The following is a 27152-nucleotide window of genomic DNA, read 5'->3' on the forward strand; positions in this document are numbered from 1 at the left end:
CGAACAGTTCGCAAGGTGCACCAAGGTTATCAGTGAATTGTCTGACGTTCCTTTCAGGCTGATTACGAATGGCTGCTTGCTGAAACTGCGGGATTGTCTCAGTGGGTCATAAACCGGCGCCGGGTCTGTATCCGGGGATGGCACATCCGGAGCCCGGCGCTCGGGATTTTACCCGCCAACTATTGTCCCTTTCCCATATCGTTTTACAGCGGTATTGTTCATTATGGAATGTATTGTAAAGAGTTATAAGGGTTTCCTGAATAATGAGATGAGCTGTACGAGACGTTCACGACGTGTGCAAATACTCTAAATTGCCAGAATGGCAAATGCATCTCTTTCTAAACGAGCTATGGCTGACATTCGCAGCCTTCTCGATGCCGCTTGCACCGGGAAACCAGCAAGTATACCTTGTGCAAGCACTGTCGTTGTTGGAACCGGTTTCCAACCAGAACTCTTCGCGCACTCCACGACGGCGTCGCGGGGGAAACAGGGTTGCGAGGGCCATGACGATATTTACTGGTTGGCGTCGTGTACGAAGCTTGTCACTAGCATTGCCTGCATGCAGCTCGTTGAGAGCTCTATTCTCCATCTCGACGATGCAGACCAGTTGGAAGGTCTGTGCCCGGAGCTTGTAGACCTCAAAGTAGTACAAGAGGATGGCTCTCTTGAGCCGGCACGGTCCCGCATCACGTTGCGGATGCTGTTGACTCATACAGGTATTTGATATGAACCAAAGAGAAGAAGACCATACAATTCTGACAATTGAAAAAGCCGGGTTTGGATACTCATTTCTGAACGCCAAGCTCCAGACCTACTCTAAGACGTATCGCGATAACGGAGTCAATTTTAACGAGTTTTCTGGGCATATGGACGACTTTCTGCAACCTCTTGTCAACCAACCAGGGGAGGCATTCGAGTATGGAGTAAGTAAATTTACTATTTCTTGTTTAACATAGTCATGCTAAACCGCGTCTTAGATCTCTATGGATTGGGCTGGCGTGGCCGTTGAGCGAGTTACGGGCCTGAGATTGGGTGATTACATGCATCGCCACATATTCCAACCCTTGGGCATCCAGGACTTGACTATGATCCCTTCGTTGGATATGAAAGAGAGATTCATCGGCATGTGGCAACGCGACAAAGAGGGCCACCTCTCTCATCACACACCTCTCCTCAGCCGTCCGTTGGGGGCAGATGCATCCGACAGCTTCCATAGCGGCGGCGCAGGACTTTTCGGGAGCACCCGAGAGTTTGGAAGTCTGTCCTACGCAAATCATGGTTCCTAATCATCATATTGACCTTTGTCTTAGAAATCCTCGCCATGTTGCTCAGAGACGGCAAATCTCATTCGGGTAAGGTGATACTTGCGCCCTCCACCATTGAAGCCATGTTTACCAACCAGCTGTCATGGCTGCCAAACTTCGCCAGACGCCATTTCCCTGCCGTAAAGCCGGATCTGGTCTATGTGGCCGAGGCCTTCTATCCTCCTTGCCCGCTGCCAACGCCGCAGGGCTGGGGACTGGGCTTCATGATTACCCCCGGCCCGACCGGTCGCTCCGACAAGACAGGTCAATGGTCGGGCTTATCCAACGCATTTTGGTGGTGTGACCGAGAACGGGGCATTGCTGGGCTTGTCGCGTCACAGATTTTACCGTTTGCCGACCTCAAGGTTGTCGAGCTTTGGATGGGGATAGAATCCAAAGTATACGAAGGTATTGAGAGACAAGCAGCAGATACATAGATAGTATGTAGGCATTCAAACGTATAAGAGCTCGAAGTTAATAGAGTTATGCGAATCGATCTTATTCTAAATATTTACCAGGTACTACTAGTGCTACAATTGTTATCTAAGTCCAATATATTAATGGAAGGGCTACACGCTTAGTTGACTATGTAATCCGCCATCCACAGACAAGTTCAGGCCTGTAATCCCATTCGACATGTTACTCGCGAGAAATACAGCAGCACTTGCAATGTCTTGTGGCTTGCCAAGGTGCTTGAGAGGATGTCGTTGTGCCATCTCTCGCTCGATTTCAACGTTATCTGTCATAGCCGAGATCATTGCGGTTCGTGTGACTAGGGAAATGAGCTGAGTTAGCATTAATACTATATGTCTTTGTAACAACCATACATACATCCCGGAAGGATCGAGTTGCAGTGGATGCCGTGCGGAGCATAGTCCATAGCTACTGCTCGTGTAAAAGCGATTACGGCCCCCTTGGTGGCCGAATATGCAGGCGTGCCTGCTTTTCCCAACACGCCAAGTATAGATCCGATGTTGATGATAGTGCCAGCCCTACCGTCGCCAGAGATTCTCTGCTGACGCATCATCTGGGCTCCAGCAAGTTTGCAGCCGAGAAAGACGCCGCGCATGTTGACCCCCCAGGTTCGTTCAAACGTCTGTAGAGATGTCTCCCAGATCGGTCGCGGCTCAGAAGCCTCGGGAGCAATGCCAGCATTATTGACCATTCTATGTACTATCAGCATCTAGAAATAGAAATTCGACCATATATTGCAACCTACATGTCAATCCGTCCAAACTGATTTCCCGAATCTCGCATGAGCTTCAGCATGTCATTCTGGTCTGCGACGTCTGTCGAAACAAATATTGCCCTACCCCCTTGTTCACATATTGTCTCATGTGTGAGTTGGTTCTGATTTCCTTTGAAGGCAGGTGTTTTATCGGCACAAACGACAGTGGCGCCCTGCTTGGCAAACTCCAGTGCCATGGCTTGCCCCAAGCCGGACGAGGCTCCTGTAATTATTGACACTTTGCCAGCCAACAGTCCAGCACGAGCTATACTCGAAGCCATGATGAAAGTCGTAATACGTGCAGATATTGTTCACGTCAACCCATAGCAAAGCGCATTACATTATCGCGGCTTTCCATATTTGTAGTCGGAAGTCATGCCGCACGTGGGGTCAACCTACGGGTACACATCCGCATGGCTTTCAGTGTGGTTTTAGCTCGTAATGGAGACATCTGTCTACAGGGATTCCTATTTTCTCGTCTATTCAATACATGCTAAGCGACTCGTAGACCTCTTTTCATCCTTTCACTTACTTTCTGAAAAGTAGAGTGCAAAGGCTCGAGTTAACTTGAATCATATCACCAACTTTAGTCAAGGTATTCCCACGACAAAATGGGCTTGATAATCTGAGATTTGTTGTTAGTCAGAATACTCTTGTAATTTGCAGCACTTACTAGTCCTGACTGAAGGTCTGCGATTGCCTTGCTCAATTGTTCCGCGGGATAGACCTTTGCTAAGCAGTCGACGGGGAACTTTCCCTCGCGATAAAGCGCCAAAAGTTTAGGAATCAACTGTAGATCAGAGTGTTAGCAATTCTTCAAAGGTAACACTAAAGAAAGGGATTCAATACAATATGCGGATCGGCGGCTCCTTCAATGACACCAATTACTCTTTTACACGACAGCAGTAAATCCAGAGCGTTAATTCGCAATATTGTTGTTGGAGAGGGGATTCCGACCAGAGCTAGCGTTCCGCCATGAGCAAGGGCTTTCACCGAGGCCTCGAGCACGCCTGCCACACCGGTTGTATCTATAACATTGTCTGGGCCACCCGGGATGATGGCATGCAGCGCGGCATGAAGATCTGGCTCTGCTGCTGAGTTGATAATATGTGTTGCCCCCAGAGAGGATGCCAACTCTAACTTGGCTTCGACAACATCAAGAGCAATGACCTGTCGTACCCCGAGAGACTTTGCAGCCAGCATCGCCGCAATGCCAACGGCCCCCATCCCCACGATGGCTACAGAGTCTTGAGGGCGTGGTTTAATCACGTTGAATACAGTTCCAGCACCTGTCAGATAGCCACAGCCGAGGGGAGGTAGTGTACGGAGGTCCTCTGGTCTCGCATCAACTTTGATTACGCTAGCCTCTGTGACAACTGCTAGCTTGCTCATAGATGACTGCCCAAAAAACTGGCCGTGAACCTTTGTGCCGTCAGGGAGTGATATCGGCGACTCTGCTCCAGCACCTCGACGGGCAGAGCGGATAAAGTTGGTCTCCGTCATGTGTGGGCATGTGCCACATCGACCCTTGAGACAGAATCTACATTGGCGGCAGGAGTGAAATGAGAGCAGCACAGCGTCCCCTGGCTTCAAAGATTTGTCCCGGACTGCGGAACCTGTCCACCTCACAACGCCCGCTCCCTCATGCCCGAGCACAGCCGGATAGCCTCCCAGTGGCATGCCCCCATGCTGGGCAACGACGTCCTACACGAGGTCAACTTATTGAGAAGACAACTAATACCAGAGGAATACATACGGTATGGCATATACCTGTGTACCAGATCTCCACTAGCACCTCATTTGGCTGCACCTCGTCCAACACCACGTCACAGAGAGTAAATGGATTGCCTTTACCCTGTACGACGTAGGCTTTCGTGCGGATTTTTCTTGGAACTTCCATTTCTCCAAATATATAAATAAACAAATAAATAAATAATTTCGACAGCAAATAATAAAACGATTCAAGCAATTAGAAGAGCATTGGAATGGGAAACAAAGCACCCTGAAATAAGGTGCGTTGCGGTGTTAATATTTATTCGTTAAGCCGCCGGAAACACTCCCGTCGCTCCACTCATGCTGGCATACTGAATAAGATAGTATTGAAACATGTGCATCCGATACACCACGTTCTTGACCAGCAAAGGTCCGGTCCTATTTTCTGAGAAAAACACTGCGGATTTATTTAACACAAGAATCCTAAACCCGCCATACCCAAAACTAGCTACCGCTTTTAATATCCCTCTTAGCCTGCCAGATGCGAATCTGCGATGGTGATAGTTTTTAGCTGTGTAAACTCAGCAAATCCTGGCTTCAGTTAGCGTGGCTCAAAATGCGGACTGCAACAATCAGTATAATCTTACCCCAAGGCACCCCAAATCGCCCCCAACCGCTCTCTTTGACGCCTCCATGAGGAATATGCGCCTCGTCATGGATTGTCATGGAGTTGATGTGAACTGAACCGCTCTCAAGACGCCGCCCAATCTCAATAGCCAGTGGTATGTTGGCCGTATAGACGCTCGCCGTTAAGCCGTACGTCGTGTCATTGGCCAGTGCTATGGCTTCGTCGATAGTGCTGAAGGGGATGAGTAGGGCGATAGGGGCAAAGGTTTCAGTATGCCAGATCTTCATCTCTCGGTTTACATTGACAAGGATTAGAGGAGTTAAGAAAGAGCCGTCTTGATGTGCACCCTCTCCACCGCCCAGAATTGTCGCTCCCTTGGCCCAGGCATCTTCTAGAAGCGCCGTAACCTTCGATGTATGTTCCACTGAAGCTCCTGGACAAACGTTCTTACTCGCCTGTATGGCACTTGCGACGAGTCTATCCGAGAACGAGTCAAGGACACTTTCACTCACAAAAATCCGCTCCGTCGACATGCATACCTGGCCATGCTGTGTACCTATGTTAGTCTTGTCTGGCGCGGAGAATGGGTATAAACCGACGAACGTGTGTGAAAGCTCCAATAGCAGCTGCCTGTGCTGCCTTCTCGAGGTCAGCATCGGCGAGCACGAGCTGTGCGGCCTTTCCACCGAGTTCCAGCAAAACCGGCTTGCAGTGCCTTGCAGCGTTGGCTGCGATAATCTTACCCACAGCCGTGCTGCCTGTGAAGTTGATCTTGCGTACACGTTCATCAGAGACGAGTGCGTTAACAATCGACACAGCGTCCTCCTGGGAGTGTTGTATGACATTGAGAACACCCGCCGGGAAGCCTGCGTCGTGGAAAAGCCTACCGATAAAGTGATGAACCATTGGGCTTTTCTCCGAAGCCTTGAGAATCGCCGTGTTGCCGCAAGCGATGGGCGTTGCCACCGCCCGCATGCCAAGAAGTAATGACGCGTTCCAGGGTGCGATGCCGACCTGAACGCCCAGAGGTTCTCGAAAGACCATGGCCAACATATCGTCTGACTGTTTACTGGGTTGGACAACAGCACCCGTGGTATGCATGATCTGGCCCGCTAGTTCTTCCAAGAGGTCGATACTGGTCTGAATATTGATCTGCTGGATCATAAAATCGTCGATTGGCGTCTCGACCTGTAATAACCACGCACAAAAGAAAGAGTTAGAACCATGCGTTGAAATATGGAGCATTTGCTGTGGTGGTTGTACTTGCCCGTAAGATAGCTGCCACTTCTTCTCTACGCTCTCGTAACAGATTAGCCGCTTTGGTAAGCAGCTCACGCCGCTTCCACGGACTTGTCCGCTTCCAGGCGTTTAAGGCATGGTAACTGCTGTCGATTGCATTCTGAACGATTTCCAGTGTAGCGCCGTGCGCCGTCACAGACTCTCCGGTGGCACTATTGATTACTGGGAAAGTAATGTCTGACAAGACGGCCTCGTTGCCGATCCACAGAGGAACTGTTCGCCTCTCCAGCAGTGACATGATTAACTCTAATGATGAGTTTCTGCGCTGCGTTTGGCTCTATATCCGCGATGGGCTTCCACAATTCATGGGCGCAGGGCGGGCTCTTTTTAACGCTGTTTCGCGGACAACGTTGCCATAGATCGGATCACTATCCGGCCGGGGTGGGCCATGATCGAGTACGGCTACCGCGCCGCGCCGGCTCGCGACAAGCGGGTGGATTTTCTTGTCGTAGGCCCAGCGTAGGAATAAGTAGATAAATTATATACATTAAGACTCTAACAAAAATAATACCGCATTGGCACTGAATCTAGGATTCATGGAGTCTTTTCCTAACTGCTCTGTGGATGCTCCTCGTAGTATGAACCTTGTGTAAGCCAGGTAATATCGGAAGTATTGTACATCCACAGGTGCTGGTCAAAGCGTACATCTTCTTGCAAAATGTTTGACGGAGAGAGCGGATCTTTGTTCCAGGTGGAAAGGTCTGGCCGCACACGTCTACTTTCACCACCTAACATGGCTGCGGTCTCCGGAGCTTCCAGAACTGCTAAGTCGTTCATCATTCCTGCATCCATTCGTTAGCCTGACAACTTGAATAATTATAGATAGACGGAGACAAACCGTTATGATTCCGGTAGCAGAAAACTTCTTGCTGAACCGTGATAAGAAATTTGCGGCAGCGTCCCGCCGCACGGCTTCGGCTCTGGTACCTTCTGAGAGCTGTGAAACAGCGGCTCAGTCCTTTGAGAAGCGAGGCCTCGTCCATACAACGAATATGTTTCGGAGAGCATAATAGACTAATAAGAAAAACAATAGCACAACTTTGAATATCTGTAGAGGCATTTAAGCACTATTGTCGCCTCACAGAGCCTTAGAGGTGACTTACAGAAGACCGTGTACCACGGGGGAGCAAGGAGATCTGTCTTGAAATTCATATTCTCTTCAATGAACTGTAGTAATTCCTGTGCTCCAGCCACGCATAGGTTGGCTGCCTTGAGAAATGTCTCATCTTGTATGGAATCCGTGACCATTTCAGTTGATTGGAACGCTGGGTCACAAATGCATGACAAAACTGGCCGGAGCATCATTAAGCGAACATGCAGGTATCTTTTGACGTTTGTGAGTACTGATTTGACTTTTCCTCTTTTACAGGGATTCATTGACATACCTTACTTCTAGAACGGTTGCCTGTCTACGAAACACCACCTCATTGTCTGATGGGCTGAGCGCCGGGGGCTCTCCGCTGTTTCTGTACCGACAGGCTTGAAGATGCGGTGGGAGGTTTTTATGCCATGCTTTGAGAAGACTGTCGATGGCGAAAAGCTTGTGGAAATCAATATCTTTTGCTCCATTGCTGGTTGAGGAGCTCGGATTTGGATTGGGATCCGGGTAGTACATTGTGGCTAGGACCTCGCCGAGGATATCCTGCAGCTGGACCGTCTCACAATAGCACTCCGTCAGGCTCGGTGTTCCGTCTGGCTGAGCTCCTGGCGCCCCCGGAAGTTGTGTCAGGTACTCATCATCTACTGCTAGTGGAAGGACGAGCTGGCTATGCGGCATGGCCGCATGGACTATCAAGGGCCGCCCGTACGTCAAACAGAGGACCCTGGCAGATGGTCAGACACTAACCGAGTGTAAAAAAAAAGATAGCCAACAGGTACTTACCGATCCAATAGTACACAACCCGTCCAGGCTCGTCTTCGCATCTCCATCACCGTTTGGTCAAGAGACTGGGCTGGGCAGCAGCTTTGATTACAATTCTTGGGGTCATGGTGTAGCCCGATGTTCTGGGCAACACGCACCGCAAGCCCAACGATGTTCCAACACGTGCTCGACATCTCAGTGCTCTGCAGATACTGGCCCATGAGCAGCAACGTCTGTACGAGAGCCAAACTACCTGCGGCGAGCATATCTAAATCCATGAGCTTTTTAGCGCGCTCATAGAGGCTGCGGCTCAACTGCTCTCGGTCCTTGTGGTCCATCCTGGGGCTGAAGAGAGCACCTAGAGCAAACACGCTATTAAGCATGCAGTAAAATAGACGATCACCTATGGAGGTATAAAGACCTGCCGGTTTGGAGGCGTGGGCCTCTGTGCGAAGACGGCGTGATTCAGTCTGAGGACACCAGATCATACGGTAACGTTCTTCGAACGACGGCCGATGAATAAGTGGATAGAGTGAGTGTGTCCAGCGCCAGTAATTTTCCACAAGGTCGTCAGCCTCGTCGCGTGGCGGAATTGTCATGCCAAAAACCGCGCTGTCCGTCTTGAGCGAGTGGGAGCATCCTGATGAAGTACAAGATGGGCTCAGAACAGAGACCGGCTCACGTTGACATTGAGAGCAGGCGACATTATTCATTATAGACCGGTGTATGAGGCACTGTTGGCCCATGGTACTCCTTGCTCTGTCTACCAGGCTCGCAGTGCTGGAGGGGCCAAAATACTCAGAAGGTCTCCGGTTTCGCCTACCACTAATGCTGTTGAAGGGCGCTATGACACCCATTGCGTTGACACCAGTGTCGTCGCTGTTCGAGTCAGAGTCAAGATCGGTATCTGCGTCCTGGTAGGCTGGAGAGTCCGGCTTATTGCGCAGTGATTGCGACAAGTCGTTGAACGGATCAGGAATGCCATTATCTACGCTAGGCCTATGGTCGGCCTGCACGTCAATATAGTAATTTGGCGGGCTCTGTAATCTCTGGTCGGCTGGCGGGCTCGTGAATTGACCCATTGGCTGAGGCATCTCTGGACTGGCATTGGTGGGCTCGGGAGGTGACAGCCCCGGTAACAGAAGGCTATCAACAGGTTGTCCTGGTGGGTGATTCTGTGCCAACTCGAGCTCCCGTATCCGAGCCCTGAGGCCCTCGACATAACTGAGAGATTGTCAGCAGTGGTTCAGAGACAGGTTATAGAGTTAAGACGCTACCTATTGGTCCACCCCTTGCTGACTCTCTCCTCGTTCCAGACGCAAATCGTGATGCTTCGGCGACGACATGCGCCGCATACAGGCTTCACACCATCACACTTGCGCTTCCTATCGCGGCACTCGTCACAGGCAAGCGGAGTGCGGCGCCGCTTACGGGCGCCTTCGGGCTGAGGAGACCCGGCCGTAGACCTCGGCGACATTTGTGACACCATTGGCATGGTCCCACGGTATCTGCTAGACAGCACGGAAACAAACTCAAATCTTGGCGAAGAAGTTTCCCATGTAATAATTAAAGCACAGGATCTGATTCTACGTGGTCTCTGGCACCCTGCTTAAATGATATGCTTAAATGGTATGTGGTATAAGGATGGTAGAAGGAGAGAGCACTCTGAGGCAGACGGCGCCAGGCTACACTCCGCTTTCTCCGCACATTCGCCCAGACTAAGCAAATGTGGCTGAAAATACCCCATGGGGCAGACACTGCTGCGCTAAATGCCAGGAATCTCTGATTTATAATGGGCATGCTGTACTCGCTTACATTTGCTACATATATTGAACTAAAACCGAGTCCGCAAAATGCCCTATCACGGTCTCCAATGAAGCATTTACCAATGGCGACAGAGGTTTGTTCATTATTGTTTCGCAAAATTGTACAACAAGCCGACTCGATGCTGATAAAAGGGTCTGACAAAGTATCTCAATCGGAGCATGGGTAGGGCATTTAGGAAGTTTCGGACATTGTTTGTTCAAGATTCGGACAGGAATAAACAAGATGTGGGGCACAACTAATGAAGTTCACATCCGGTGAACCGAGAGTTGACAGTTTTCAGTTGGTGACAATCAACTAGGCTCTCTCTTGAATATATTCCTTAAGTGGACAAGAAGGTTGATACTAAAGGGCCAAGATTATTGCGTAACAGAACGGTGTTGTATCGTGGAACTAGCTCAGTACTAGCGGAAACGCATCCGGCCTCACCTCCGGAAGCACATCCGGAGCGCGATTGACTCTTGGGAATGCGTTCAACATTGACCACTATCAAAACAGCTAAAGTCAGTCAATAGACTATTACAGCCTAGAGCCCCTATACTTGTTGCTTGCCGTAAGATACTGGTTTAGAGAAATATAGCATATACATATGTCTCCCAGGATTACATGAGTCGAAAGAGGCAGCCAATCTGAAAGTTCGGCACGTCGGACATTGTGTATCTCAATACAGTCATGGCTCTCTCTGTAGCAGGCAGACATGCTATTGTCACTGGTGGTGGTTCAGGTGCAACAACTTGTCATTGTGCTAGACAGCCCAAGGCTGACTAACGTTCTTAGGCATCAACCTTGCATTTACGAAGAAGCTTCTCTCGCGCGGCTGCTCGGTTCTGGTTGGTGATATAAGCCTACGACCAGAGGCCCAGGAGCTTCTAAAGCAGTATCCACACAATCCATCGACACCGCCTTCTGCCGATACGCCTGTCGCACTCTTCAAGAAGACGGATGTTGCATCATGGCCACAGCTATCGGCGTTGATTCGCGCGGCTGAGGTGGCCTTTCCACAAGTCGACATTGTCGTTCCTGGCGCTGGCATTTTTGAGCCCAGGTGGAGTTCTTTCTGGAACCCTCCGAAGTCACCAACCAATCCCGATAGCCCTTCACGAGATGATGCAGACGGCGAACCGGGCCATTATGCCGTGATGGATGTCAATTTGACGCACCCAATCCGACTCAGCCAGCTCGCCATCGCTCACTGGACCTCACGCCGTATTCCGGGCTCGCTGCTCGTTGTTGGCAGCATGGCTGGATACGTGCACGGTATCGGGTCACCATTATACCATGCTAGCAAACATGGATTGCACGGCTTTGTGCGCAGTCTCGGCCGTCTGCGAGACACGGTAGGTATTCGCACGGCGGCCATTGCACCAGGTGCTGTCAATGTATGTTCATAACAGCCGCAGAGAGGGGGTATTCGCTGACAGTTTTTTTCCTTTTTTTATTAGACACCGCTATGGAGCGATGATCTTGATAAAAGCAACATGATCGGCTCAGACGATATTGCAGCCAGCGCGGATGATATTGCTGAAGCCATGTTGGAACTGCTGGAGAATCCACAATACGGCGATGGGACGATATTTGAGGCAACGGCCAGAGGCACGCGGGTAGTCCCCGCGTTTAATGCTCCTCTGCCAGACGTCAAGGGTGGAGGTATATCGGAGTATGAGGCCAAAGTTTCGAGACAATGGGAGAAGACAATTACGGAGGAGGGGCTCAAGGTTTAGGCGGACTAAACTACCTATGTCTGCATGGAATTTCTCTAGTTTTCACCTACTTTGCAGTGCTCAATGTTGAATTCCAAGCTCGAGTTGCATGTTTCCTTGCCACCTTTATAATCTAGGAATTCTAGAATCAACCAATTCTTGAAGAATAATGGTACGTAGGAGGTATGGATAGGTGCATGTAAAGAACAGCAACTATCGTCACGGAAGGTTGGCTTAACATTTCAAGACTTTCCTATTTCAAGCTAGACAATTGCTGACAAAAGAGTATGGCTCAGAGAAGTGGGCGCTTCGAGTTGAGACAGGCCACGGAAGCAAATCCGCAAGCTTCCATGGAAAATGGCACCAAGAATTCACTAGGGAGAAGTTTGCGCGACTAAGCGAAAACCAAGCAATTCTTTCCTGTCCACCCGAATATTCTCGGAGAATCTCTCAAGAATCTCTCAAGAAAGTCAGCCATTGCTGATCAGTGATAGATGAAACGCAAACGTACAACCCTTTTCAATCCGTTCTCCTACTCTCATCAGTACCACTCTTATTCATTACAGATGAAAGAAGTATAGGTATTAGTTCCACTAGCCTAACCAAACATCTCATTATCTGGGAAACTTAGCGTTGGCAGCCACCTTCCCTGTAATTAGTACGAGGCGGGTATGATCCTCTAGCAGCAAAACGGAGTATCTCGATTAGCATTTAGGTATCTCATCCGGGGCGTCGGGCCGGGAACGCGGGACTGGCGGGACTGGCGGGACTTGCGGGCAAAGCTACAATACAGCCATCTGAATACGCATAAAATAGGAAGTGTTGTTCTCCCTGCTTTAGCCAGCCAGACAACAAGCTCTGGGCAATATACTCAAACCATCTTATCTATCAAACTGCTACAAAAATGGAGCCCCAAAAGCTAAGAGATACACAACTCGCCGATGGACTCTTGTTTGGCGAATCTCCTCGATACTACAGCGGCCTCCTCTATATCAGTGATATGGCTGGATGTATCATCTACACCATAAATCCTTCTTCGGGTGAAAAGAAAGTGCTCCGCGAGGTAGAGAATCAGCCTAACGGCATGTGCTTTGCCCCCGACGGCTCACTCATTTGGTCGTCCATGTTTGATGCCAAGCTCTATCGTCGCGATGCCTCCGGTAATGACACACAGTACACCGACATGTCTGGCGTCATGACCGGTTACTGCGGCGACATGGTGATCGATAGCACCGGCCGTGTGTACCTGGATGACACGGGAGCTCGAGTCTTACACGGCGAACAGCCGCGGCCGGGTAGGCTTCTCATCATCGAGACAGACGGCTCTGTCAAGGTTGCTGAGGAGGACATCATATTTCCCAATGCCCTGTTTATTAGTACCGATGGGAAGACGCTATATTGCGCCGAGACCTTTGGATACGGCCTGCTCAAGTGGGATATTGGTGCCAGCGGCGAGATCTCCAACCGCCAAAAGGTGTGGTCTCCCGCCTCAATCTCACCAAGCGGCGAGGTCGGCAATACCACCCACGGCCTCATTGGTATTGACGGGGGATGCATGGATGGCGAGGGAGGCATGTGGCTGAGCTTATTGGGCTTAGAAAAGTTCATCCGCCTCGACCAGCACGGAAATATCACACACGAAATCCATGTAAAGGGGCATGCGACGGCATGTACTCTCGGTGGAGACGATGGTAAGACACTCTTTTTGGTCACCAACTGGTTCCCAGAAGATGAGGAGAGCATTTTCACGGCCATAAGAGCCAAGCGGACGAAATGTACTGTAAGCTATGCTAGAGTAGATGTTGCAAAGGGCACAGCACGACCGTAAGGACTCGGTCGAGATCCAAGGCATACACAAGCTACAGAATCATAACCAAAGTAAACTATGTAATCAGTCTCCAACTATATACAGGTGATAGAGAGAAATATTTCGATAGTACATGAATAATTCTGTAAGTGAATATATATATATATATATATTGTAACGATCCGTTATACCATTAAGCCATACAAGGCAGGATATTAGGCCAGTAACCACTATTATAGCAGTTACTGTACCAGAACCAGCTGTCTATAAGGGAATGAACTGTTTGCAAGAGACTAGGTTGTAATATATATATATATATATATATTCATTGTCTTCTATGAATAATAAAGCATGTTCGAGTAATAAATAAGTAAATAGCACAAGTTCCTTTTATATCACAAGATACCATTAATCTTCTAATCATTTTGGGTCCTTTCGATAGGAATAAATTGCCAGGTAACACCCATGTAACAAAGTTTATGCGCAAAGGGCGTGGCCAGTTTCACGCCAATTCCGGAAGTATAAGCATTCAAATGTTCATTTTATTTAGATATAAGCCGAGATACCTAATGAGACCAATGAAATCATTCCTCTGCACGTATTGCAGTTTCGCATAGTTTAATTCTTGTTTGTCGCAGGATATACAATCGTCTCGAACCCATCAGCTTCAAATCCTTAATACCGATACTGAAGCCCCCTATCTTAAACAAGCGTAATATGCCGAGCATGTATCATGTGTTTGATACCAGCTACGGCTTCACTGCTCGGAAGACTAAATCTTTGGTGATACTGCCATATCGGGCTTTCCACAGGTCCACGAAGTAATTAGTGCGTCCTCTCCAGGGTCCAGTATTGCCGCAGTGGGGAATGAAGCCCTGTGCTTTTTTCACATACGTGGCGTCAAGGTTCCAAATCGGCCTGGGCTCCATGGAAAATCCCTTGGGTAAACGCGGAATAACGCTGGAATAATGCTTCTTCCGCATGTGTAATAGCAGGCGGCAGACGAGCTGGCAGCTGGTTTCGACTCCCAGGGTCCAAGAGGCATTGACATAGCCCATCATAAAGGCCAAATTCGGTACATCTTGTAGCATTGCCGAGTTCCAAGCATAGCGATCTGCGAGGTTGATCTCTTCATCATCTATAGTTATGTGTATATGGCCACCGATGCAAAATTTCAGGCCCGTGGCGGTGACAACCATGTCTGCTTCCAGGGCTTTTCCATTATCGAGAAGTATAGAGTCCGAGGACATTGCTTTAATGTGAGCTGTCTCCACATGCGCCCTTCCGCCTTGGAGGCTCTCGAAGAAGTCACCATTGGGCGTGAAGCAGACACGCTGGTCCCAAGGCTTGTAGAGTGGTCGGAAATGAGGATCCATGGGAACGCCCTTGGGGAGCTGTTTTGCAACCGCGCCTTCCAAAGCAGCCCGAGAGCGCTCAGGAAAGAGTCTGCAGAAGTTATACAGGATAATAATCATCCACATGAACATCCAGCGATCCAGCTTGAATGCCCATGCCCGAGGCAGAAGTTTGTGTATCCATGAGCCACCTGTCGCGTTGTCGATGGACATGATGTAAGTAGGGCTGCGCTGTAGCATCGTCACATGGCTTGCTTTTTTGGCTAGGTTGGGAAGCAGCGTGATTGCAGTGGCGCCGCTGCCAATGATGACCACTCGCTTGCCAGTGTAGTCGAGATCTTTCGGCCAGAACTGTGGATGTACGATAGTGCCACGAAAGTTATCAGACAGACCCGGGATTTCAGCCTGGAGGGGCTCGTTGTAGTCATAATAGCCTGTTCCTAGTATCAAGAACCTGGTATGTAGCTCAACGCGGCCGCTCTTGGTTTCGACCTCCAACGTCCAGAGCTCCAGCTCCGATGACCAGTTGGCCGCGACGGTGCGGTGTTGAAACCGAATATGGCTGTATATTCCATCCCTTTCCGCCGTGTTGCGCAAATATTGGGCGATAGCATCACCATCTGCGATGGCTCGACCCTCTTGCCAGGGCTGCCAGCCGAATCCAAACGTATGCAAGTCCGTATCCGACCGGATGCCAGGATAGCGGAACAGGTCCCACGTCCCACCAATGTTATCACGACCCTCAAGAAGTAGATACTCGGAATCAGGAAGTTTTCTCTGTACATGATGCGCTGCATTGATACCAGAAATACCAGCACCTACAATGATAACATCGTGCACGTGGTTAGTAGAGCTTTTCTCCATGACGTCTGTTGTCGTAATTTTTGGAAACTGAAATGGTCACTGTAAATTGTTGACCAGTGTATTGCCATGATAACTCACCTACATGTATACGACTCTGCGGGAGACATCCGGAGGCCTGAAATCATATGCCCGAGTCCATGAGCCGGAGCCGGGCCGGATCCGGATCCGTGGTACACCTTGGATCTTAGGTCCAGTCCGGATATAGACCCGGGCGCGCTATCATAGCACACATTGCGGGAAGCTATACAATTTCTCAAACTGTGATTCGAACTGCACCTACCAGGCGTTTAGAGCCAACTGTGTGGCCGATTGGATTCAGAGTGACGTCGCTTGTCTTAATTGGAGAGCTCCAATTCCTATCTACGCAACGCAAGTTTGTCATCCTATGCGCTTACATTTCTTCCCCGGATTCTGCTTCCACATTCCGGGGAAGATCTTAACGAGTAGAGATTTTGAGACTAGGGCCGGAGAAGTGGGGCTTGTGTGATTATAAAGGAGACACTCTTTCACACTTGATAGACTTCAAAATCAGTTCCATCTAATAAGAGCTTCAGCCCACCGCCAGTGCTTATCTATACCTTGGCTTCTTCAGAACGAAATGGGGCCCAACAGAATCGATGTCCATCACCACTTTGTCCCAGACTTCTACCGTCAAGGTAATATTGCGTTTCCCAGGAACTTTATGTCTGGCCCACTAACAATTCATACTTTAATAGCTGTAGAGGCTTCCGGCGGAGATCCATCTGGGTGGTTTATTCCCGAATGGACAAAGGAGTTGGATCAAAAAGTCAACGACAAATTTGGTATCACTACTGCCATTCTTTCTCTTACGGCTCCAGGAGCTTGTATATTGCAAGATCCCCAGGCCGCTGCCAACTTGGCCCGGCAAGCCAATGAGTTCTGTGCCAAATTGCGAGATGAGAGGCCTGATCGCTATGGCTTCTTCGCTGCGCTGCCAAATCTCTTGGACGAGGAGCTCGCGCTCAACGAGATTGCCTATGCCTATGACGTTCTCAAGGCGGATGGTGTGGTCCTGTTCACACGCTATGGAAAGAGCAACCACTACCTTGGCCATCCGGACTTCAAGGGCATTTGGGCAGAGCTGAATCGCCGCTCTGCCGTAATTCTCGTTCATCCTACTCACCCGGTTGATACCTCCCAAGTCAGCGGCCTACCACAGCCGGTCATTAGGTATCCATTCGAGACGACCCAGACCGCCATCGACATGCTACACAACAAGACAGTCCGTAACAACCCGAATTGCAAGATCATCTTATCACACGCTGGCGGTACCCTGCCATATCTTATTGGCCGCCCGACAAGTGTGATAAACAAAACTAAGGAAGACGCCGATGCATTCTGGGAGGATGCTCGCAGCTTCTATTACGACACTGCCGTCTCTGGGACAGAAAACGTACTGTGTATTCTGGAGAAGTTTGCCAAACCTGGTCATATACTCTATGGCAGCGATACTCCGTACGCAAATAATGATATAATCGGCTTCCATACATCCCGGCAGGATGCGTACCCATTTCAAGATTCAGCCCTGGCCGCTCAGGTAAATCGTGAGAATGCTCTAGCATTGTTCCCAAGGCTGAACGGTCAACTCTTGAACTAGATGACAAACAAATTTAATAGTTGTACTAAATATTGTCCACGGCAAAGTGTGTTTTTTGCCTCCATTCTAGTGGATAATATAAATAAATAAATGTTCTAGGTAGGCCGAACCGGTTGTAGCTATTAGAAAACAAGTATTTCCAATTGAGGAAAGTTACCTATGAATCACTATTTATGGCGCTGAGGATCTAAGATATTAGTTTGCTTACTATAGTCGGCCTGCAATGAATATTAGTTTAGTACAGTACTATGAAATTACATTTCGTGACATTGCGGAGTACCTTCTCGAAGATACTGTATTTGACTTCCAAAATGCTTACAAGGGCAACTGCTTATTTCTATGCTATGAGATACTAGTGTTCCATGCTTTACTACCTGCCCAGGTACTGTTATATACCAAGTGTAATACACAGCCTTGTGTTCCAGGTTGTTCCTCTTTGGATCATGTCATTTTAGAAGCAATAACCTCTTACAACAGTGTCTTTTCACATATATAGCCGCTAGAGTGCAATACATCATTCTCTAAACGCACTGGGAATAATAGTCATTCATGTACTTGCACGTGGCTCCCGCTTGGCAGCATATTGGCCCCGACCATCCAGTACCGCCACATTGGCTGTATCTGGTCGAACAACTACCACCACCTGCTGTTGTTGTCGGAGTGGTGGAGGAGGTTGTGATAGTCAATGTCGTTGATACGCTGCTGCTGCTGCTGCCGCTCTGCCCTTTCAACCCCTGCTGGGTAAAGAAGCTCCAAGTTTCCCCAGGTGCCCACGACTGACTCTGGCCGGCGTCCTTGGGGTCTGGGACGTGATCACCGGAATGAGCAATCCACCAGACCGGGTAACCGGGTCTGCAGTCGTACGTTGACTTGATATGCGTACCAGAGCCGCCAGCAGGCTCGGGGGCGTTCTTTGAAGCGCAGCCGTTGAGCTGAAGAAACCTGTCGCGCAGACCTCGGCCTAGACTGATGGGGAGAACGCTGTCGACCACTCCATGGATGCCGAGATACGGGATTGGCGTGGTACCGCCGTCGCATCCACTGAGCTGAGCCCCAGCGATGACGGCCACGGCTTTGAAGACATCTAGGAGGACACGTTAGCTAGGCTTGAAGAGGTAATTCTCACGTTTGGCTGCCATACTTGGGCGGGAGCATGCCAGCTCGAAGGTCATGGCACCTCCATAACTCCATCCTGTGGAAAAGATCTGGTCCTTATCGACACAGGCGTTGGACGTGATATAATCGAGCATCTGATCGGTGAATGTCAGGTCTTCTCCTCCGTTATTCGCCCAGCCGTTGTTCAGGCCCTGTGGCGCGACAAAGATAGCCGTCTCCCGTGCCAAATCCCGAAGGCCATAGTAGCCGGGAGCAACATTGTTCATCGTTCCATCACGCCAGTGGTAGCCAAAAATGAGCTTGTAACCGGTGGTGGCATTGTAGTTTGCCGGAAGCTGCAGGATGTACTGCCGCGTCTTGCCGTTCACTGTCATGGACTTGGTGCCACTGCTGGTGCCTGAAACCTTGCCGCAGCCCGATGAGAGGGAAGCCGCAGCCTCCTGCAAGCTGACGGCAAGGAGGAGCAGAGCGAGTTTTCCAAAAGAGAGCATCTTGACTTATGACTGTGTGAGTCGCTGGGAAGCTGGCGCATAAACAGAGAGCTTGGGCGTGGGCTGTCGCAGGGAAGCATTGCCCTTTATATAAATTGGACCTTTGTCAAAAAATACGAACAAGTGCTTCTTTCCTTTCATTATACTCCTTCTAATCCATGAAGAGTTTCGGAGACATCAATGCATCCTCAATTATCCTGTTACTTAGCCGCTGATGGATGGATGCAACCGTCTAGCTGTTTACAATTGGCGCGCGTAGACTATAGATCCATGGCGCCCCGCGATACAACTCGCCTAATGGCAAATCAGCCGGTTGACCTGATTTCTAAAGACACTTACTATTCTCATTAAAGAAAAGACTATTAGTATGTGTTGTAGTTTAAACTGTCTATTTACACAAGAACCTTTGTCCCCTCCTATTGGTATGTATTATACTGGCTGAGGCTGTGAAGATAGCTATAACAAGGATAATATAATATTGTGAAAGGGTGCGCTATTATTCAAATGAACCAAAAGTATTTATAAATACAAGCTTGTTATACAAGCATTGTGTTTTATAGTATATATAACAGCAGTCCTGTTAAAAATATTTGCCAAGGAACAACAAGGGATTCTGCTCAAGTTAGGCTATACCGGATGATTTATAATAAGCTTATTTGCTTTTGTATAATAAGCTAGCCGCTAGTAGTACTCGATTTTGGATAAAGGTAGGCTACGATACAGGTAGCAAATTAGCCGGCTGTAACACACCGGATTGTATATGTTAGTACAAGACACTGTTTTTTAAGAACAAGGCTGTAGTTCTTGGTTTATAACAGCAAAATAGTTGCATAATTGATTGGCAATATGTCCTTACAGGTACTTATATATAAGGTGCGGTGCAAGTCAGGTGTAGAATAATATAGCTCAGTGTGTGTACACTAGGTGTATGTTAGCGGATAGGTTAGGAGACCTTCAGGCAATGTAAATAATAGACTCGCTTGTAATTATAACTCAGTATATAATACTGCAATTGTAATTCCATATTAGTAACTGATCAGTTATGTTATGTAAATAAGTGTAGGGACGTGAACATATGTATCCAATTGTAATATCTATAACATTTGAGTAGTTTGATAAAGTATCATGGATCCATGGATTATTGGAATAATCTAATGATCCGCCCTCGAGAAGTTTATTGGTCCTAGGCCTACTGTCACGACCATAGGTGTTGGGTTGTCATAGGTAGCTGGCTGTGTAACATGGTGCGGCGTGACCAATTGATTACAATGCTTGTGCCACTGAGGTACCATACAGAGAGGCTATCCATTCGCCTACCAATAAAACACCCCACAAATCCGAACAGCTAATCAACAAATGTATTACAGCCCCCGAGCCCCTGGCCACCATAGAAGATGATCGTAAACCCTTGTACGTCGGGTGACACAAATACCTGGTTGAAAGTGGACGGCCGGCAAAGTGAGTTACGCACTGGCAAACAAAGCTTGCAGTGATGAACTGGTTGACCGTTTCGCTGGTACATACACTAGCGACAGCTGTATTGTTCACATTGATGAAACTCGGTGTCATAGCGGCGAGAGTATAAGGAGCAGTCTACGGCATTAGAGCTAGTAGTGCTACTGTCATGCGGCAGGTAGATCCAGTAAGGGTCTGACGCGCCGTTATTGTTCGTCAGTGCTACTCTGTATGAGTAATGTTGTTTCGCGATTTCGGCCCAGCAAGATCCACGGTTTTCACTACGATGACGGAAGTAGTCGCAGCAGGTCCAAGGCCTGTTATAAATGCCGTGAACAGTGCTGTAGCTTGAAGCATTGCTGGCATAACAATTTGTTCAAAATAAATTTTAAGGTGTTAAAACATGACTTGCTGGGAAAAACTGTTGAAAACTCGGCGGTGGTCCGGTGAATACTGTGTGGAGACAATGAGAGCGAATCTAATGGATTATAGACCTTTGGATCAGATTGATGAGATAAAAGTCATATGACGATCATATGGACGTGTTCTGTCGAAGGACTCCTGGTATGGGCAGAATACTTACTATTCATTCTTAATTTACGCCTTAAGAGCAGCGGCGAATCAAGCAAAACGTCCGATTCATGGGTACATAACCAACAGTTGCTATGTTTGTTGCCGATTCACTCTCAATCGATATAACGTTAAGGCTGAATTATACTGATTGTGCCTTGTGCCCTAAGTTTATACTAATCAGGGAATAATCACGGCAATTGCCTCTTACTACGGCTCCGATTCCCACTACACTCCAATAGAGAAGCTCATTTCTCAGGCCTAGCGCTTGTGCCTGTGAGTCAGCAACCCATTGATTCTGACATTTCAAGGTTTGCTGACAGCACTTGGTGCGGCCGCCGGAGAGATAGCAACGATGAGCGGAAATGGGATATGTATTTTTTTTGCACTACTGGGCTACATTTGTCCTTGGGCAATTAATAAATTACTCTTTGAATGTATCTTCTGGTTTCTTACAAGTGTCTTATGATGGTGAGTTTCTATAGGCTACTGGCTACTTCTAGCGCATATACTTGCATTCTAAAAATCCAGTTACAAAGAATTTACACAGAGATTACACAATTCAACTGACCTGGACATCTTTTGCATAATCTAGCTATTAATGTTTGTCTGACTGGAGCCTTGTAGATTCTGGCTCAAAGCTGAAAAACTGTCGTCGGACCTTATCACAAGACCCGGCATCGATTGCGACCGCGTCTTATGACAAGACTGTCTCAATCCGGGACACTTACAAATCACACCGATTTCATCCAGTAAGCGACCTGGGTACTTAAATTAGAGCCAAAGTAGCGATTCAATCCTAAAATGGTAGCCTTGGAACTGTACGACTTGGCGATGAGGGTCTGGGACACAGGAACTAGCCAATGTCTTCACACTCTCAAAGGCCATACCAATGCCGTCAGTTCTTGTTTGAACTCTGCGTGGACATATATTTGCTTCTGGGTGTACAATAAGACCGATCAGCTGTGAGATCTGGACAGCGTCGAGTGTGCAGTGGGGACTAATACGCTTGATACTTTAAGAGCTCGGCGCAGCTACCTCGGCAGCCTGGTAAAACAAATGGTAGACATCTTATGAAAGCCAACAACTACATCAAGGTCTAAGCTCCGCAGTCAGGTGGCCTGAGACGAGGTTGCAAGGGCCACGTCGTTGGTGCTCACTGGGTGGTTTCATCGCATGGTAGATCATAAGTTGGTTCTGGAAGACTAATAAAATAGTTATATTTCGAGACTCAAAGTTATGCCCCGGATACAGCATGGTTTGTATCGTCGCCGCTGAAAGAAACAATGAAAATACGGGAATCGGTTACAGGAAAGTATTTTGTCAAAATTCATGGGCTACAAAGAATAAATCATTGCAGCAGCTTGGCGTCAACACTCTGCATGGATGATGTCCAGGGCGGAAGACAGAGCTATTATAATCATGACTGTGTGGGTATAGGTTGATCAAGCAAAGTTACGCATCAAGGGAGGAATAGCAGGACAATGTTACAAGTTGTTGAACAAAGCATCAAGTGTGGGAAACTGCAGTATCAGGCGAGAAGAACCTGATTCTGATATTGAAGTCCTACATAGCTGTTCTCTATGTACTGGAAGTTTCATTGATCTTGCGTTCTCCTCTCGCTCCTTCGGCTCCATTCTTCCAACATCTCAACGACAGAGCCACCTGGTCCTATATTTCCCGACTTAATTGATGGTTGTGAGCATAAAGCTAGCTCCTTCAGCCGAAACGCAAGAGCGAGAATTAGATAACGAGTTGGTGCTGGATGGACCAGTGCAGTCGCCGTTGCGGAAGGCCCGGATGCCAAGATTTCGGCCGAAGAAACTCTGGGCGATGTTGTGCTGCACATAAAAGTTGAATGCTTCATGAGCAGGGTGACATTCACCCACATTTCCAATTGTGAAGGTTTGGAAAGCAGTATCAGAGCAACTGCCGGCGTGTAGATCAATGCTCAAAGTATCGGCACTGGCAAGGCCAATAGTAAGCGTAAGGATAGCCAGAACAGACTTCATGTTGGGAAGGTTTATAATATGTTAAGATGTAAGGTTATGAGTGAGCTTTGATTTGTTTGCGATGGTTATGGTCTAAGAGCTTTATCTACAACGCGAAAGGGGCTTGAATTTATACCTTACCTTCCCCTTAGAACAGATCAGATTCTAACTATAAAAACATATCCGAACGTAATGATTATTCAATATGTCAGCTTACTGTTAACTAATCAATCCTCAGTACAGCGGAGTAAGGTAGATTTTCGATATAAATCTATTACTTGTAGTAATATATATTTAGAATAACAGCGTAGCTTACTTCGATGCAACCTTGTTTATATGTTATACTAAAATTAATTACTGTTAAAAAATCATGACAAATAATGGCAAACCAGCTTTGCATTACTGCGTAGACTAAAAGAGGACCCAATATTCGACGTAGGTCTTATACTAGGGAATCTAGGTATATGTATCTTTATGCCCTTAGGAGCAAAAGCACTAACATCACCTAAACAAGATTCCAAGCTTCATGCAAATACCTATAGTTTGTCTGCAATATTAACCGCTTGGCTAAATAACTTAGTATTGCATCAAAGGAAAATTAATAACAACTACTTTACAGTGCAGTTAAACAAGTCCGCTTTCAGAACTCACCAAAGACTAAAAATTAGCGAATCAATTAATTACTAACTTATAATAGGCGCCCGCAATTGCTTTCTGTGGAGGATCAAGACTCTTCTTTGCACTGTCGGCAGAGGCTTTAAGTTATATATAGCCTTAACACTAAAGACTTTTTTACAGAGTTAGGTAACACCTACCAAGCATAGAGGGAATACTTAGTTCTATTGGAAAGGGATAGAGCTCAAAAGGGTACTGCCCAAGCGTTTAGGTATAAGCGCAATCAAATCACCTGGTTCAACTCGCCCGCATTCAAGTAGAAAAGCCGAGTCGGCCCCCAGTTTGGAGTCCGGTTTGCCATCAGGGTTAGAGAGCTTTGAAAGGCGGTGGGGACAGAATAAGCTAAAAAAATATGGAGCATAATAAAACCAGTCTTTCTTGAATAGTATAGGTAGTTTCTTAAGGTTTTCTTTTTACTGGATAGATAGTTTATTATTGCATCTTCACCTTAGCGTTTGGGCTTCTTGTATATACAATCGAGACAACACATACCTATATCTTTACAATTAGCCTACATAGAGCTATGTAAAAATAGCACAAAGTCTTAAATTAAAAGCTATAATAAAGGTATCCTGAATCCCAGGCACCAGGATATTGTTGGCAATGAGAAAGCGGGCGCACTTGCCAAGGAGGTTTAACATTCGCAGCAGCAGCAGCTCCACCATTACTTGCAGTAGGAATAGGAGAAGTATAAGGAGCTGTTCGAAGATTGGTGGGAAAAGAATCTCCGATTCCGCTATTAATAGTAATAACTTAGCGCGCTTCTAACTACAACACTTCGAGTTAGCCCGTGCTAAATGGCAAGCGCAATTGGCTAGGCAAACCGGCAATTCCTCCGAATGATGTAGTACTACCCCGCATCAGAAGCTTCATCTTTGTAATTCCGCTTATGATTTGAGAATACCAACATTACTATTGTCATATCTCAAGGCCTCGAGGTACACCGATAGCGCAAGGTCCTTTCCGACATATCTAATTCCCTGCATATTACACCAAACATGCGTCGATTTGTGCCTATTCAGCCCGCTAGCTCTACTAATCGCGAGAACCTTGAAAGCTCTGAATCCAGTTCGGGTAATGCGGGTAATGCGTCAACAACCAAGCGACGTCGTGTAGGCGTGTCTATAGCCTGCAACGCCTGTCGTCGTAGGAAAATTAGGGTTTGCGTTGATATTCTTTGAACTATTGGAGGATATCTGCTAACATGTACTGGTGTTAGTGCGATGGACAACGGCCGACCTGTTGGAACTGCGAAGACAGCACCGATGTCTGTACTTATAGAGATGATTCCGAATTGTCCCATGACTCAAAATTACTTTTGCTTGAAGTTATACGTCTCCTGAACTCAATTCCTGATGATGAAGCGCTAGAAAGGCTACGAGTCCTAAGGAGAGAGATTGATACCTCAGTCATCTTAACAATTTTGAGGCAGGATGTCAACTCCGGCCAACAACCCGACCAGTCTAAATCAAGTTCTCAAGAAGACGACCCGTTCCAAGAGCTGGAACTTGCTTCTCAGTACCCCAATGTATATCCCACTGTGCCTCGTCGGAATATGGATACTTTGCGGGAGACAACCTATCAGCAGCTTGTTGAGAGAAGCAGCGGGGGGCACCAATCAACCTCAGCGCGAATCGAAGATCGAAACTCAGTTGATTCAGTTTCAGATTTCTGTGACCCACGTCTTTCCAAGTTGGATATTCAAGTATGGACAAAGGTGCCTATTTCTAGCGAGCTCGCTGCGCGGACTATCTCCTTGTACCTTGAAACCGACCACCCGCTTTTAGGCTTTTTTGAGCCTGATCAATTCTTGTCGGATCTCATAGAGGGCAAGACCAAACATTGCTCTTCACTGCTAGTCAACTCTCTGCTATACTGGGCAAGTGTTCGTATTGCTCCAGTCGCATTGTTCAATTCAGGTTGTCATATTAATGCAGTATACAGCAAATGAACATTGCACAGGGATCCGATGATGGTTCATTCACACTCCAGTTTTGTACGGAAGCAGAACAACTATGGCATACGCAGAAGCATACAGACTGTATACTAAACCTAATAGCGGCGCAGTTTTTGAGCTTAGGATATCTAGGCCAGGGACGGGATCACGCAGTTTTGTCATATGCCTCCGAGGCCTCTCATATGGCTGTAAGATTGGGCTTATTTGGAGTCCAAATAGACAATCCTGCGCTTCAAGAAATATCCATACTATCGAAGGAGTCCAGGAAGGCTTATATGTATGCGGCCTGGGGTTCTTTCAACTGTGCAACGTAAGCAATTTCCACTCCGAGTTCGTGGGAAAGTTCATTGATGTACTCAACATTTATTCAAGCTACATGTCTTTATTTTATCGTCAACCGGGCTTAGTACCTCCAGAGTCCCCTCCACATTTACCAGTGCCCGGAACTCAGGAGAACAAGGAGTCTGAGAACAAGAAGACTGAACATATCGACTACAAGGGAGGCGTGTTTCCTCAGTTATGTCACTTTTGGTCCATCTTGCATGAAGTTGCATTGTCGTACGCTAGAAATGAGAAGCCCTCCGCTGACCAAAGAAGCCTACGTTTTGCCGAGTATAAATTTCGCGAGTTATTAGCATGGAGCAATAGCTTGCCAAACGACCTCTGCCGAAACGACCAAAATCCGCATTATGTTCAGGTTATGTAGTATGTGCTTTGAAGCTTGTTCATATATGGCTTGTGTCTAATGCGTTCCAGCATTTGGCTACATGCATCTATCCTCGATATATTCAGATACGCAGTTTCCGGTCCATTACGTCACAGTCGGTTGCGAACATTTAGCAGCCCAGCGAGCTCTGCGGACAGAGTTTACAATGCGTCCGTTCACCAACTAAAACACCTTATAATGAACTATAGGCTGAAATTCTCTTCTTCATCTTACTCTATTTTGTGGCATGCTGCCTTAACCTACCTTGCAAACGCGCTTCTATACCAACCAAAAGAAGAGGATTGGGTGTTTTACTTTTTGCTTTGCGTATACGGCTACGAGCGACTCCACACGCATTGGCGTGTTACAAAGGCGATTTCCACTGCCCTCTTATCCTTAGCATTGCGGAAAGGGGATATTTCAAGTACTGCAGCACGGGAGATTCTAACAGATTTGGATCAAAGTACAGCCTCCGATGCAGCTCCTTTGGATGAGGCCATTAGAGCAGGTTTTATGGCAGATTTAGATCTTGAAGCTCCTATCTCGAACTCTACGACGGTAGAGAATCTAGCCCAAGACATTGAGGATAATCTCTTGCTGGAGGAATTTACCAATGCTTCTAGATTAAAATAACAGGACAATCTGAAGAAAGAAGAAACTGTATGGGAGCCATTCGTTCGATGGATCCAGTCCAATAAAAAATCCCCGATTGGGAGTAAGCCAGGCGCGGGTGCAAGTAGTAGTAAAGTTACTTGGCCAACACTAGAGCATAAAGAAAGCAGCCGAGGTTTGATCCTCATCACTGGTCATTTTTCTTATTTTTTCTTCAACTTCGATCTTCGATGACTAACGTAATGGAACGTCGAACGCTTCTATGATCCTTAAACTACCAAATATCAAAAGGCAGCGATATTATGCTCGATAGAGTATTCTATAAGTATATAATTGCCGATAGAGCAGTATACTGATTGGGGCTCAGTGGGTTGAGGG

General features: G+C 47.5%; 11 protein-coding genes across 11 annotated transcripts; 5 read left to right on the top strand and 6 right to left on the bottom strand.

Annotated features, from left to right (window-relative positions):
* Positions 1-319: 319 nt before the first annotated feature.
* On the top strand, positions 320-1741 carry TGAM01_v206623 (beta-lactamase family protein; the record flags this gene model as incomplete). Its single annotated transcript, XM_018801621.1, has 4 exons — positions 320-716; positions 772-923; positions 978-1257; positions 1311-1741. 4 exons carry the CDS (start codon positions 320-322, stop codon positions 1739-1741), a joined length of 1260 nt encoding a protein of 419 aa, XP_018664936.1.
* A 132-nt stretch (positions 1742-1873) lies between these two features.
* Positions 1874-2813, bottom strand: TGAM01_v206624 (hypothetical protein; the record flags this gene model as incomplete). The annotated part of the gene is made up of 3 exons (XM_018801620.1): positions 1874-2076; positions 2136-2470; positions 2524-2813. 3 exons carry the CDS (start codon positions 2811-2813, stop codon positions 1874-1876), a joined length of 828 nt encoding a protein of 275 aa, XP_018664935.1.
* A 1961-nt stretch (positions 2814-4774) lies between these two features.
* On the bottom strand, positions 4775-6410 carry TGAM01_v206625 (NAD-dependent aldehyde dehydrogenase; the record flags this gene model as incomplete). Its single annotated transcript, XM_024549911.1, has 4 exons — positions 4775-4836; positions 4893-5421; positions 5477-6165; positions 6224-6410. 4 exons carry the CDS (start codon positions 6408-6410, stop codon positions 4775-4777), a joined length of 1467 nt encoding a protein of 488 aa, XP_024405385.1.
* Positions 6411-6721: 311 nt separating this feature from the next.
* TGAM01_v206626 (hypothetical protein) lies at positions 6722-9528 on the bottom strand (the record flags this gene model as incomplete). The annotated part of the gene is made up of 6 exons (XM_024549912.1): positions 6722-6954; positions 7011-7220; positions 7276-7496; positions 7558-7995; positions 8055-9257; positions 9311-9528. The coding sequence occupies 6 exons, from the start codon at positions 9526-9528 to the stop codon at positions 6722-6724; spliced, it is 2523 nt and encodes an 840-aa protein (XP_024405386.1).
* Positions 9529-10529: 1001 nt separating this feature from the next.
* Positions 10530-11578, top strand: TGAM01_v206627 (hypothetical protein; the record flags this gene model as incomplete). The annotated part of the gene is made up of 3 exons (XM_018801617.2): positions 10530-10581; positions 10635-11236; positions 11300-11578. 3 exons carry the CDS (start codon positions 10530-10532, stop codon positions 11576-11578), a joined length of 933 nt encoding a protein of 310 aa, XP_018664932.1.
* An 883-nt stretch (positions 11579-12461) lies between these two features.
* Positions 12462-13385, top strand: TGAM01_v206628 (hypothetical protein; the record flags this gene model as incomplete). Its single annotated transcript, XM_018801616.1, has 1 exon — positions 12462-13385. One exon carries the CDS (start codon positions 12462-12464, stop codon positions 13383-13385), a length of 924 nt encoding a protein of 307 aa, XP_018664931.1.
* A 728-nt stretch (positions 13386-14113) lies between these two features.
* On the bottom strand, positions 14114-15583 carry TGAM01_v206629 (hypothetical protein; the record flags this gene model as incomplete). The annotated part of the gene is made up of 1 exon (XM_018801615.1): positions 14114-15583. One exon carries the CDS (start codon positions 15581-15583, stop codon positions 14114-14116), a length of 1470 nt encoding a protein of 489 aa, XP_018664930.1.
* Positions 15584-16181: 598 nt separating this feature from the next.
* TGAM01_v206630 (amidohydrolase) lies at positions 16182-17201 on the top strand (the record flags this gene model as incomplete). The annotated part of the gene is made up of 1 exon (XM_024549913.1): positions 16182-17201. One exon carries the CDS (start codon positions 16182-16184, stop codon positions 17199-17201), a length of 1020 nt encoding a protein of 339 aa, XP_024405387.1.
* A 633-nt stretch (positions 17202-17834) lies between these two features.
* TGAM01_v206631 (ferulic acid esterase A) lies at positions 17835-18808 on the bottom strand (the record flags this gene model as incomplete). Its single annotated transcript, XM_018801613.1, has 3 exons — positions 17835-17935; positions 17983-18285; positions 18343-18808. The coding sequence occupies 3 exons, from the start codon at positions 18806-18808 to the stop codon at positions 17835-17837; spliced, it is 870 nt and encodes a 289-aa protein (XP_018664928.1).
* A 3710-nt stretch (positions 18809-22518) lies between these two features.
* TGAM01_v206632 (hypothetical protein) lies at positions 22519-22845 on the bottom strand (the record flags this gene model as incomplete). The annotated part of the gene is made up of 1 exon (XM_018801612.1): positions 22519-22845. One exon carries the CDS (start codon positions 22843-22845, stop codon positions 22519-22521), a length of 327 nt encoding a protein of 108 aa, XP_018664927.1.
* Positions 22846-24497: 1652 nt separating this feature from the next.
* TGAM01_v206633 (hypothetical protein) lies at positions 24498-26795 on the top strand (the record flags this gene model as incomplete). The annotated part of the gene is made up of 6 exons (XM_024549914.1): positions 24498-24659; positions 24719-25384; positions 25444-25495; positions 25559-25766; positions 25829-26161; positions 26213-26795. The coding sequence occupies 6 exons, from the start codon at positions 24498-24500 to the stop codon at positions 26793-26795; spliced, it is 2004 nt and encodes a 667-aa protein (XP_024405388.1).
* Positions 26796-27152: the final 357 nt, after the last annotated feature.

Source organism: Trichoderma gamsii, assembly GCF_001481775.2.
Source record: "Trichoderma gamsii strain T6085 chromosome Unknown Scaffold_22.2, whole genome shotgun sequence".
NCBI lineage: Eukaryota > Fungi > Ascomycota > Sordariomycetes > Hypocreales > Hypocreaceae > Trichoderma > Trichoderma gamsii.